Source organism: Aythya fuligula, chromosome W (assembly GCF_009819795.1).
Source record: "Aythya fuligula isolate bAytFul2 chromosome W, bAytFul2.pri, whole genome shotgun sequence".
Taxonomy (NCBI): Eukaryota; Metazoa; Chordata; class Aves; order Anseriformes; family Anatidae; genus Aythya; species Aythya fuligula.
In genome coordinates, this window is record NC_045594.1 from 311609 (window position 1) to 325488 (window position 13880).

At 42.0% G+C, this 13880-nt stretch overlaps 1 protein-coding gene across 2 annotated transcripts in view; it reads right to left on the reverse strand.

Moving 5' to 3' along the window:
* The window catches only part of LOC116501375 (rapamycin-insensitive companion of mTOR-like), a 99002-nt gene that overhangs the window by 68412 nt on the left and 16710 nt on the right, over nucleotides 1–13880 (reverse strand). For both annotated transcript variants that reach the window (XM_032206891.1, XM_032206890.1), the window contains exons 12-14: nucleotides 13197–13297; nucleotides 11786–11948; nucleotides 11279–11380 (exon numbers count right to left, since the gene is read on the reverse strand). In XM_032206891.1, the coding sequence (XP_032062782.1) occupies nucleotides 11279–11380; nucleotides 11786–11948; nucleotides 13197–13297 (366 nt within the window). The remainder of the gene's footprint in view (nucleotides 1–11278; nucleotides 11381–11785; nucleotides 11949–13196; nucleotides 13298–13880) is intronic.

Consider the following 13880-nt stretch of genomic DNA (forward strand, 5'->3'; position numbering starts at 1 on the left):
CAGTTGTTGCTTTTTAATTTCCTTTCTTTCCTACCTAAGCAATTTAATTCTACATTTCCGATTGGTATGCTAGTATTAAGACAGACAGTGCAACATTTAATGATTAGTAAAACTGATTACACTAGTAACATTGAACCCACATTTCCAGATTAAGTGTGCAGCTCTACTGTTAAAGTCTCAACTCCTCCAACCTGACCACTACCACTTTTGCTGTTCTTTTAGCAGTTTAGACAGCAAGCTAAGCAAGTAAAAAGGCAGTAATGGACCATATGAGATGTAAGTAGTGAGGTGGTAGGAAAGATCATAGAATCATTAAGGTTGGAAAAGACCTCTGAGATCATCTGGTCCATCCATCACCCTACTACCAATGTCACCCACTAAACCATATCCCTAAGCACCAGGTCCAACCTTTCCTTAAACACCTCCAAGGATGGAGACTCCACCACTTCCCTGGGCAACCTGTTCCAATGTCTGACTACCTGCATGGGTATCAGGCCATGGATGAACAAGGAGCTCCTCACCAAACTCAAACACAAAAAGGAAGCCTAAAGAGGGTGGAAGCAAGGACAGGTAACCTGAGAAGAATACAGAGACATTATCCCACTCACAGCAGCTGAACACCAGAGCCGGCAAATGATGCCCAGAGCTTAACAGGAGAGCTACTGTAGGCCCACATGGACGCATTATAGTTGCCCCATCCAGAAAGGCAGATGCATTGGGAGTCCAACTCAAATGCCTCTATGTAAACGCACACATGCTGGGGAGACAACACACCTCAGAACAAAAAGTCCAGTAAGTTACTGCAGAACATTGCAGATAACTTCTTGATGCAGGATGTAAGCAAGCCAACAAGGAGAGGGGCTCTGCTGGACCTCGTACTAACAGAGATGGTCTATTTGGAAACGTGAAGCTGAGGGCAGTCTCGGCTGCAGTGATCACAAGATGTTGGAGTTCAAGATCTTGCAAGGAGGAAGCAGGGCAATAAGTAGGACCACAACCCTGGATTTCAAGAGAGATAACTTTGACCTCTTCAGGGCTCTAATTAGAGGAATCCCCTGGGACAGGGCTCTAGAGAGAAAGGGGGCCCAGGAGAATTGGCTAATATTCAAGCACCACTTCCTCCAAGCTCAGGATCGGTGGATCCCTAAAGAAGTCAAGCAAGGGGGGCAGGAGACCTGCGTGGATGGGCAAGGAGCTCTCAGGAAAACTTAAACAGAAGAAGAAAGTGTACATGATGTGGAAGAAGGGACGGACCACTTGGGTGGAATATAGGAACACTGTCAGAGAATGCAGGGATGCAAGGAGGAAGGCCAAGGCCCGGTTAGAATTAAATATAGCAAGACACATCAAGGATAACAAGAAGGGCTTCTTCAATCACAGCAGCAGCAAAAGGAAGACTAAGGAAAATGTGGGTGCACTGCTAAATGAGGCGGGTGCCTTGGTGACGGCAGATACAGAGAAGGTGAAGTTACTGAATGCCTTCTTTGCTTCAGTCTTCACTAAGGCTATCCCCAACACACTTCTGAGCCTGGAAACAAGAAAGAAAACCTGAAGAGAGGAAGACTTTCCCCTGGTTGAAGAGGATTGGGTTAGAGGTTATTTAGTCAAGCATGAATCTATGGGCCCCGATGGGATGCACCTGAGGGTGCTGAGGGAACTGGCGAGTGTTATTGTTAAGCCTATCTCTATTATAATCTTTGAAAGGTCTTGGAGAACAGAAGAGGTGCTTGAGCACTGTAAGGAAGCCAACATTAATCTAGTCTTCAAGAAGGGCAAGAAGGAAAATACAAGAAACTACAGGCCAGTCAGCCTCACCTCCATCTCTGGAAAAGTGATGAAGCAGCTCATCCTTGAGGCCATCTCTAAGCACGTGAAGGAAAAGAAAGTGATCAGAAGCAGTCAACACTGATTCATCAAGGGGAAGTCATGTTTAACCAACTTGATAGCCTTCTACGATGAGATGACTGGCTGGATGTATGAGGGGAGAGCAGTGGATGTTGTCTACATTGACTTCAGCAAGGCTTTTGACACTGTCTCCTATAACATCCTCCTGGGCAAGCTCCGGAAGTGTGGAATCCATGAGTGGACAGTGGGGTGTATAGAGAACTGTCTGGATGGCAGAGCTCAGAGGGTTGTGCTCAACTGTGCCAAGTCTAGTTGGAGGCCTGTGGCTAGTGGTGTCCCCAAGGGGCCAATACCGGGTCCAGTGATATTCAACTTACTCATCAATGACCTAGACGAAGGGACAGAGTGCACCCTCAGCAAGTTTGTGGACGATACAAAGCTTGGCAGAGTGGCTGACACACCAGAGGCCTGTACAGCCATTCAGAGGGACCTGGACAGGCTGGAGAGTTGGGCAGAGAGGAACCTCATGAGGTTCAACAAGGGCAAGTTCAGGGTCCTGTACCTAGTGAGGTGCAAACCCAGGCACTGGTATAGGTTGGGGGCTGACCTGATGGAGAACACCTCTGCAGATAGGGACCTGGGGGTCATGGTGGACAACAAGTTAACCATGAGCCAGCAGTGTGCCCTTGTGGCCAAGAAGGCCAACAGGATCCTAGCTTGCATCAAGAGGAGTGTGGACAGCAGGCCGAGAGAGGTGATCCTCCCCCTCTACTCAGCACTGGTGAGGCCACAGCTGGAATACTGTGTGCAGTTCTGGGCTCCCCAGTACAAGAGGGTTGTAGAACTTCTAGAAAGGGTCTAGCATAGAGCCACAAAGATGATTAAGGGATTGGAGCACCTGTTCTATAAGGAAAGACTAAGCGAGCTGGGCCTGTTTAGCCTAGAGAAGAGGAGATTGAGAGGGGATCTCATCAACCTCTACAAATACCTGAGGGGACAACGTAAAGTGGATGGGGACAAACTCTTTTCAGTGGTGGCCAGTGATAGGACAAAGGGTAATGGGTATAAATTGAACCACAGCACATTTCATCACCACATGAGGAAGAAATTCTTTACAGTTTGGGTAACAGAGCACTGGAACAGGCTTATCAGAGAGATTGTAGAGTCTCCTTCTTTGGAGATGTTCAAAACCTGCCGGAATGCAATCCTGTGTAACATGTTCTAGGTGACACTGCTTGAGCAGGGGGATTGGACTAGATGATCTCTGGAGGTCCCTTCCAATCTCAACCATTCTGTGATTATCTGAGCAGCCAGGGATTGAGTTAAGAAAGATAATGCCCAGATAGAATTGAATCTGACTAAGAACATTAAGGGCAACAAGAAGGGCTTCTACAAGTATCTCAGTGATAAAAGTGAAGTCTAGGGAAATTGCGGGTACTCTCCAGAAGGAAACAGGAGACCTGGTTAGCCGGGACAGTGAAAGGTCAAGGTACTGAACCTCAGTCTTCACTAAGGCTATCCAGTCCTTGCCTTTGTCTTTAACAGCTAGACTGGCCTTCAGGAATTCCAGGCCCCAGAGGCCAGGCAGAAAGGCTGAATCAAGGAAGATGCATCTTTGATGGATATTCTGTATGAAGTTCAACAAGGCCAAGTGCCGGGTCCTGCACCTGGGGCGCAATAACCTCAAGCAGAGCTACAGGCTGGGAGATGAGTGGTTGGAAAGCTGCCATGCAGAGAAGGACCTGGGAGTATTGGTGGATAGTCGGATGAATATGAGCCAGCAGTGTGCTCAGGTGGCCAAGAAGGCCAACAGCATCCTGGCTTGTATAAGAAGCAGTGTGGCCAGCAGGGCTAGGGAAGTGATTGTCCCCCTGTACTCGGCTCTGGTGAGGCCGCACCTTGAGTACTGTGTTCAGTTTTGGGCCCCTCGCTACAAGAAGGGCATCAAGGTGTTCGAGTGAGTCCAGAGAAGGGCGACAAAGCTGGTGAGGGGTCTGGAGAACAAGTCTTACAAGGAGTGGCTGAGGGAGCTGGGCTTGTTCAGCCTGGAGAAGAGGAGGCTCAGGGGCGACCTTATCGCTCTTTATAAGTACATTAAAGGAGGCTGTAGCGAGGTGGGGATTGGTCTATTCTCCCATGTGCCTGGTGACAGGATGACAGGTACGGGCTAAAGTTGTGCCAGGGGTGTTTTAGGTTGGATATTAGGAAGAACTTCTTTACCGAGAGGGTTGTTAGGCATTGGAATGGGCTGCCAGGGAAGTGGTGGAGTCACCATCCCCAGAGGTTTTTAAAAGATGTTTAGATGTAGAACTAAGCAATATGGTTTAGTGGAGGACTTGTTAGTGTTAGGTCAGAGGTTGGACTTGATGATCTTGAGGTCTCTTCCAACCTAGACAATTCTGTGATTTGGTGATTCTGTGATTCATAAGTCCATGGGCCCTGATGGGGTGCACCCATGAGTGCTGAGGGAGTTGGCAGATGTGATTGCAAGGTTGCTCTCGATTGTCTTTGCTTGATCGTCGCAACTGGGAGAAGTTTCCAAAGACTGAAGAAAGGAAAATGTCACTCCTAATTTCAAGAAGGAGGACTCAGGGAACTACAGGCTGGTCAGCCTCACCTCGATCCCTGTGAAGGTGATGGAACAGCTCATTCTGGAAACCACTGCCAGGAATGCAAGAATATCATCAGGAGTAGTCAGCAAGAAAACCATCAGTAGTCAGCATGGATTTATCAAGGGAAAGTCATGCCTGACCAACCTGATAAGCTTCTATAATGACATCACTGGCCTGATGGATGAGGGGGGAGCAATGGATATTGTCTTCCTGGACTTCAGTAAGGCCTTCGACACTATCTCCCATAAGATACTCATAGAGAAGCTGTTGAAGTATGGGTTGGATGAGCAGCAAGCGAGATGGATTAGAAATTGGTTGAACGGCTGGGCCCAGAGGGTCATGGTCAGTGGTGCAAAGTCTAGTTGGAGGCCAGTAACAAGCAGAGTACTCTAAGGGTCAAAACTGGGTCTAGTTCATCATCATTAATTATCTGGATGTTGGGGTAGAGTGCACCCTCAGTAAATTTGTGGGTGACGTGAAAACTGGAGGGAGTGCCTCACTCTCCAGAGGGCTGTGCAGCCATCCGGAGGGACCTTGACATGCTGGAGAGGTGAGCTGACAAGAATCTCGTGAAATTCAACAAGGAGTAGTGTAGAGTCCTGCACTTGGGGAGGAACAACCCCAGGCACCAGTACACATTGAGGACTACCCATCTGGAAAGCAGCTCTGTGGAAAATGACCTAGTGGACACCAATTTAAACAGGAGTCAGCAATGTGCCCATGCTGCTAAGAAGGCTAATGGTATTCTTGGCTGAATTAGGCAAAGTATTGATGGTCAAGAAAGATGATCCTTCTCCTCTACTCAGCATTGGTGAGGCCATACCTGGAGTACTGCGTAAGGAATGTTTCAGCAATTCGTGTCAATAGAGGGCTTGAGGGTAAACCTTGAGTCTCTGATATCTGGGGGGTTTCAGAATAACTGCTAACTATTGTGACTATTGCATGCTTTTGAATGGGAGGACCCAGAAACAGGAAGGAGACAGCAGTTACAATGGACAGTACTACCACAGGGGTTTACTGAGTCTCCTAACCTGTTTGAACAAACTTCAGAAAAATTATTACAATCTTTTGAGCAGGAGGGAGAAAAGTGAATCCTGGTGGATGGCAGAGAGATACTGCCTAAGAGTTGAGCAAAGAAGCTGCTATTTCGGATGCATTTGCAAACCCATTGGGGAACTCGAGCATTGAGCGATCAGTTTTTAAAATTTTACGGGTGCATTGGGATATATGAGATTGCTCAGCAAATTACTCAAGGGTGTCTAACATGTCAGAAGATAAATAAGAAAAGTGTGAGGCAAGCACCTACTGGGGGATGGAGGATCGCATATAAGCCATTTGAAAGAGTACAGGTTGATTTCACTGAGCTACTGAAAATAGGACGATATAAGTATTTGTTGGTGATAGTGGATCAACTAATCCATTGGGTAGAGGCCTACCCTGTGGCGAGGGCAACTGCTGCTATGGTAGCTAAAATGTTGATGGAAAATATAATACTGCGTTTTGGGTTGGTAGGGAGTATTGACTCTGACCAGGGGACACATTTCACATCTAAGGTGTTACGGGACTTAACCGCAGCCCTAGGCATTAAATGGGAATACCATACTCCATGGCATCCACAAAGTTCAGGACAAGTTGAGAGAATGAATCAAATGATTAAACAACAATTGGCTAAATTAATGACTGAAACCCAACGGTCTTGGATAAAATGTTTGCCATTGGCATTATTGAATATTAGGACTATGCCCCATAGTGAAACAGGTATCTCACCTTATGAGATGTTATATGGAATGCCGTATTCCCAAGGAATGCCATCAGATTATTCTTTGATAGAGAATTATGAAAGCCAGAAATATGTGATCATGACAGGGAAACAACTACAACAATTAAGGGAAAAGGGAATTTTAGCACAAAATGCCCCACTGGGGTTTGCTATTCATAAGATACAACCAGGAGACAAGGTCTTAATAAAAACCTGGAGGGAAGAATCATTGAACCCCCGATGGGAGGGACCATACCTTGTTTTACTTACTACTGAAGCAGCTGTGAGAACAGCAGAAAGGGGTTGGACCCACACATCCAGAATAAAAGGACCAGTAACTACCGAAACTTGGAGGGTTGAGTCCGCTCCTGGGGAACTGAAACTCAAGCTAAAGAAGAACTCATATTCTGGCAACGAGGCTCTGCATGAATTAAGGATGCCAAATAAAGGGGACAAGCCTGAAGGGAGGAAAGGGAGAAGGCAAGACCGGGGCAGGACCCTCCACTGCGGTGCGTATGGTCTACCGAGGGAGGCAACCCCTATGGGTATTGACCGCCGAGTGAGAGGGCCTCGACTGAACTTCTCCCACACTAAGGTCAGGTTGTCCTGAGAAAATAACATAAGAACCTTTTTTTTTAAACCCATATAAAATTGTGATTAGTTTTCCAGGAGCTGGATCACCCTGAAAGGCTGAATGGTAACACAAGCTCAAATCAATCCTGAAAGTGGGCCCAACCCCTTGATTGAAGGTGTTTCTCACACCCTCAAGATTGGACCATGCAAAAGATAAGAAATGCTATACTTCCTGGTATTGTTTTTACAGGGGCAATTGAGCCATGGGCAAGAATGGAGGAATAACTTTTTCATTCTGGGGGAGGAAGTGGCCAAGGCCTTTAACCTTAGTAACTGTTGGGTTTGTGGAGGACCAGGGGGGAACTGAAAGTTGGCCCTGGGTAGCTGGCTCGGTCTAACCCAAGTGGTGAGCTAGTAATTTGAGTGAAGTTCATAATGGGACACAATTTCGGAAATAGGAAGGAAGCCCGTGGCAATTGCACTCGTCAGATCGGGGTATATACTGTTTAAACAGAACAGGAATGATAGCAGTAGGAAAAAGCATTTGTAATTGGACTCTGTCTCCCGAATGTGATTGTACTGATCCTGAATGTAGACCTATAAACTGTACAGCATGTAGTGGGAAATGGAACACCAGACATGTCCAGCTGAGAAACGGGACTTGGCTGAAATACTCATATAGGGAATTTTTTGGATCTGGATGTGAAACCGTGGCAAGAGCACAAGTGGGGGGACAATTTGACGGTCAAATCTTGAGCTGTCAGCGTGATAACACCACCAGGGAACAGCATGTGGTAAGGGTCTACTGCTGGAGATGACAAGATGAGAATGGGAGGCGAGTGTTCTTTAAACATTACTGGTCAGCTTGTAATATGACAGGCTGCCAAGGAAAACTTGATTGTAATTGTAAGTGGGAATCCAATGCGGGAGCTTGGAGGTGTGCATATACAAGTACAAATGGGGCAGACATTGTAACAGGACCACTTGGTAACAAGAACACTTTGTATTTTCACGCTCCAAAGAATAAAGAAGGATGGGATGGTCCTTTTCCAAACGGGACATGGGCCCTAAAGGGACATTATTGGGTGTGTGGCAAACATGGCAAACATGCCTACAAGAGGCTACCCGAAAACTGGTCGGGAATATGCTATGTGGGGTACATAAGACCCTTGTTCTTTTTATTGTCACAAATACAAGGAAATCATTTAGGAATAAGATTATATGATGATCTGAATAGAGTAAAACAATCTATTGATGCTTCCTTAGCCGGGGGTAGTGCCCAAAAATGGAGAGAGAATGAAAGGCCTCCTGAAAGACTCATACAGCATTATGGACCAGCTACCTGGAACCCGAATGAGGTAGTATCGGGAGCCCGAGAACCTATTTATAATTTGAATCGAATAATTAGGTTGCAAGCTGTCCTTGAAATTGTAACCAATCAAACAGCGACGGCTTTGGACCTTCTGGTTGATTAATCCACCCAGATGAGGAATGCTATCTTTCAACATAGAATGGTTTTAGACTATTTACTAGCAGAAGAAAGGGGAGTGTGTGGAAAGCTAGACGATTCTAATTGTTGTTTACAAATTGATGATAATGGAAAAGTGGTTAAACAGATAACAAAGGAAATTAGGAAATTAGCTCATGTCCCAGTACAATCTTGGAAGGGTATGGATTGGGATTTGTTTTCATGGCTGCCCGGTGGACCATGGGTTAAAAGGATGTTATTTTTATTTTTATGTGGTGTAATGATGTTAGTATTTATACCTTGTGTGATACCTTGCTTTACGTTATTGATAGGCTGAATAATAAATAGTACCCAATTTGTGATGACTTCGGTAGAGAAGAAAGGTGATGTGTCAATAATGATGCTTAAGAAATGGACCCCCCAAGAACCAAATGATGAAATCCAGTTGTTACTGGCAAAAGTTGAAGAGACACGAATTGAGAATATTAAAAAGAAGATGAGGGATTGTAAGGAATGTTTCAGCAATTCATGTCAATAGAGGGCTTGAAGGGTAAACCTTGAGTCTCTGATATCTGGGGGGTTTCAGAATAACTGCTAACTATTGTGACTATTGCATGGGACACTATGCAAGTCTCTGATATCCGGCCAAGAGATTAAAGAGAAGGGGAAAGCTGAAGGATGACTAAAAGACAAAGCTTGCATGGGGCGCTGCACAAGTCTCTGACATCCGGCCAAGATGGACAAAGGAGAAGGACAAGGAAAAAGCCTGGGAGGAAGACTACGAGCCTTCAGCACGAGAGACCCCCAGAGGGGCCACCGGAGACTAATACACATGCGCCAGTGGAAGGGTTTGGATTCTGGGAACTAATTATAATAACCCTGCCTTTTCTAGAAGTAGTAATGAATATGTATTAGCCTAGGAGCATGAAAACCAGCTGCCTGATGTAACTTGTGTGTGTGTTGGAGGAGCCCAGACTCCCCGCACACCCAGTGCTGTTTACTTGCCTTTTATTGACCCCATAAATAAATCTTATAAAGCTAAATTGACTCGGAATTTATAACAACTGCATCCAATTCTGGGCCCCCTAGTATAAGAGAAACATGAACATACTGGAAAGACACCAGTGGAGGGCTATAAAGATGATCAAGGGACTGGAGCACCTCTCCTATGAGTAGAGGATGAGAGAATTGGGACTGTTCAGCCTGGAGAAGAGGAGGCTCAGAGGGGATTCTCATCAATGTATATAAATACATGAAGGGAGGGTACAAAGACCACCAAGCCAGGCTCTTTTCAGTGGTGTCCAGGCAATGGGCACAAACTGGAACACAGGAGGCTCCCTTTGAACATCAGGAAGCACTTCTTTATTGTACAGGTGACAGAGCACTGGAATAGGTTGCCCAGAGCAGTAGTGGAGTCTCCTTCCTTTGAGATCTTTAAAAGCCTTCTGGACATGGTCCTGAGCAACCTGCTCTACATGGCCCTCCTTGAGCAGAGGGGTTGGACCAGATGACCTCCAGAGGTCCCTTCCAATCCTAACCATTGTGCAATTCTGATACTCTCCACAGCTATAAGGCTGTTACAGAGATAGGAGGGAGGTGTGTAGCCACATGAGATAATGAAGCCCAAACACTGGAATCATGCTCATTCAGTGACCAAAGACGGACAGTTCTGTTAAACTATACAAAAACAATGTAAACAGGAACAGAAGTGGTTAGAAATTAACCAGATAACACAGTAACTTCTCATTATGAAAGACAGAAGTCACTAATTTTGTGACATTTAAAACTGTTTGACATGACACTATAAAATATACTGCAGTGCAGGTCTGAGATAGCAGGGAAATTGACAGCTTGACCTGAAGCTTTTCTGCTTTTAAATTTCAGGGAAAAAATATCATTGGTCATCTGCATAAAATTTCCATTATCAAAGTACTACACAGACTAATTAAACGTGAGATTCTGAAAAACAGTTTCTTGATAATATATTACTGAGTCAAAGATAAAAATATCTGATTAACATAAATTTAGCAATATTACAGTAAAAAGCCTGTAAACAAGTAAAATTTAGTGGAGCAAAGTTACTGTCATGTACCTATTTAGGTCTTTATATCAGACAGATTCTTGCTTTCTCAAGTTTATCAGTCCCTGAAAAAACACACAGAAATATATATTTTTAAAGTATAATCTTGATTATGTGTGTCACTATGAATCCTTTTTTGTACTTTCACCATCTTTATAACAACATAGTAAAGAAGACCTTAAGAAAACATTACTTGAGGATAACACTAGAAGGATGGCTTTGATACACAGAATGATAGGAGTTATTTTGGCTCTAAAACTATACTGAGTACTTACTCAAAGTTTTCTTACTTAAAGAAAGTTTTCTGCTCAGAAAAGAAGTAGACCCTTAAAAGCTGTGCACCATTTAAGATAATGCCCTGCCTGTTAGAGATATTTCCTGTTATGAAGTGTTTTACGAAGATGTGTTAATTTTGTAACAAACTTGATGCTATGGGACTATTGGTATTAGTTCAAAAATTATATAACGAGACTGTGCATTACTGAAGTTTTAAGATGTGCCTTGGTCTAAGCATCTTAAATTTGATCAATAACCCACCTCCAACCTTAACCTTCAGTTCACGTTATATGAAAAAAAAATGCTATGAAACAAGGCAGTATTCCTATGTAGTTTGGACTGAAGTCTAAAGTATTAGTAACTTGAACGTCATTATATCACCTTCTATAAAGTCTATACAAATAAAGTTATATAAGATTTAATATGGGCTTATTCAGAAATTTGTGAATTTAACTGTAGGGTTTTTTTTGCATACAGTTTAAGGGTTGTATACAAAGAGGCTATCAGTACTGATTAAACCCATGACATCCTAATTTTCTGAAATAGAACAGATTATGGCATATAATATGGAATTAATATTAGAAGTCAAAGCTCACATGTGAAACAAAAACGTTTTTTTCAAACAATTTCATAAAAGAATACTGTCATGCTCTTTTTAGGCTCACCTTCAGTATGGTCCCTATCAAATTCCAATTCCACTCAAGGTTCTCTTTATGGTTGAGAACCTGGCTGTCTCGCAGATTCATTACAAGTGCTTCTTCTGTATCCTGGAACACAGAGATGAAAAGTTACATTAAGTTTCTTTGCATTACTGTTGTCAGTGTTGTCACATGATACACTTACTGGTCATGTAACAAGCATTTAAAGGGCTATGCTCTGCAGTAATTTGCATCTGAGAGTAAATTGCATAGTTGCAGTACTGTATTAAGAATTAACAGCAGGAGATCACAATGGGGCCTAAAAAGCATTAAAATTATTGTAATTTCACTCAAGTTCTAGAAAACACAATATAGTATCCACAAGTAGTTAGAAGACATTAAATTAAAAAAATACAAAAATTAGATAAATGACTCAGAATTAAATCAGAAAGTAAAGCTGGGTGGAGGTGGTGGGATTTAAGTCTCCAAAATACAAAGTCAAATTAAGTTTTGAAAGATCAATAATGGTAATACCTTTAAAATAAAGATATCTTTCTGCACACAGTATTGATCCTGTTTTTGGTGGGTTGAGATTGCTTTCTGAATAATATGATCTAAATGGAGGCTGTAAGGTTTTGGCCCTCTTTTCTTCATCTCATGAAAACGTTTTAAGCAGTTCAGCGCAGCACTTGCTCGTCTAATAGAAAAAATACTATAATCAATAATTGACATCTGTTATCTAACTAAAGAACTCCAGTGCTATATACTGAGTTAAATAAGCATAGCTCAAGAAAGAGTTTACCAAGAATTCTGAAGCCAAATTAAAAAAAAAAAGGTATAAGTTGGTATAAGTTTTCATACATTATCCATACACTTCAGTCTTATTTTGAAATTATAAAGAAAATTATCTTTAAGAATTATCAGTACCGAAGAATGAGCCTTATTGACACCTTTGCTTCTACTCTGCAATTGTTGGTTTCTTTCAGACTTCACAGAAGATGTTGCAAAGTTTAAATTTGATAAAGTATTGCAAGATGTCACAGTAGAACAACATTCTGCAGTAGAGAGTTGAGGGAGCTAGCTTCAACTTTGTCTAAGAAAGTATTTATTGTAAAATGTCTCTTCCCCTTGCCCCCCACAACCCCAAGGGCTTATCCTCCTCTTTATATCTATACAGAGCTCGGATTTTCTAGTTCAATGAGGAATAAAAAACTTCTATAAACATTTGTTTCAAGTCTACATTATTCTTTTTTTTCATTGAATTCTTTTATTTAAATGGAAATTAAAAGAATTGAAAAAATTAACATTGCAAACTCCAAACAAAAGCAACAGAAAGTTTTAACATAGGCACTATTGTTACAATGACCATTTTCTTCAGAAGAAAATGGGTTTAAGAAACAGTCCCATACCAATGTTACATTTTTGCTTTTGCTCACACCAATGATTCACTGATTTGGTCAATTACTATTTAATTAGCTATAGATAAACAAAAACAGAAGAAAAAAATGGCACAAGCATTCTTAGGTTGGAAAGTTTAATTGCATCAAAATGCCAAAAAAAGAAATGTGAGACAATAGAGAGGTTAAAAACACAGAACATGACTCAGACATTGCTTGGTCAAACAGTGTCTTATAGCTTGTTTAGAAACATTATGTTAAAAAAGTCTTGCAATATATGTAAAATTGTCCTGAAAACGACTATCAAAGCTTTCTTTCTGGATTTCTCAATTTCTAAATTGTTACTGTAATATATCACACTTCTGGAATCATGCACTGGAAACTTTTTCCCTAGTAAGTGTCACAGAGTATTTATATATGCAAGTGTTTGCTTTTAAATAAAGACAGAGGTGGTTTCAACCACCAGGAAATTTGTAATGTGGGTTTTCACTCAACTACAGGGGGAAAATGACATATTTTAACATTTAAGTGTAACTTGGAATTCTTACAGTCTCTTCTCTTTCATTATGTCAAAAGATGCTGCCATATTCATTAGAGTTGGTAAGCAGTGTAGGTGATGGCTGTGAGAATGAGGAAGGATTGTGTTTGCCTAAACAACAAAAAAGACGACTTGTTAAAATAACGTATTACAACATTTTTAGACATCTCTTAAGGATAAGCTTTTGAAGAACCTACCACTTTTCATAAGACTTTCACAAATGCATGAAAACAAAACTAACTTTTGCATAATGTCAGAGCAATAATTACACATACCATTTTGAATAATTTAATTAATCAATCTGAAATACAATTAAAGAGAATCTTAGGACTCAGAGCCTTCTAATTTTTATTTTTTGCATTGGTGGTTTTTGAAGTGGTAAAATGCAAAAGCATGCAAAGCACCACTCATCCTTATGTCATGTGTATAAATACTAAAATATATAAAATCGGAAATAAAATTAAAAAAAAATCTGAAGAATTCTAAGCTCCTCAGCAGGCTGTGAGGTAGCACTTGAGTATATATGAAAATAAAAAAAATCAATTCTATACCTGAAAAAAAATAGGTTAAGTTCTGTTCTTCAAGCATGGATGTGTTTTTGTTTGTTGTTTGTTTTGTTTTGTGTTTTTGGTTGTTTGGTTTTCATCTGGAGTAGGCTAGCACAACCCGAGCAAGAAAAATACAGTAGGATAAA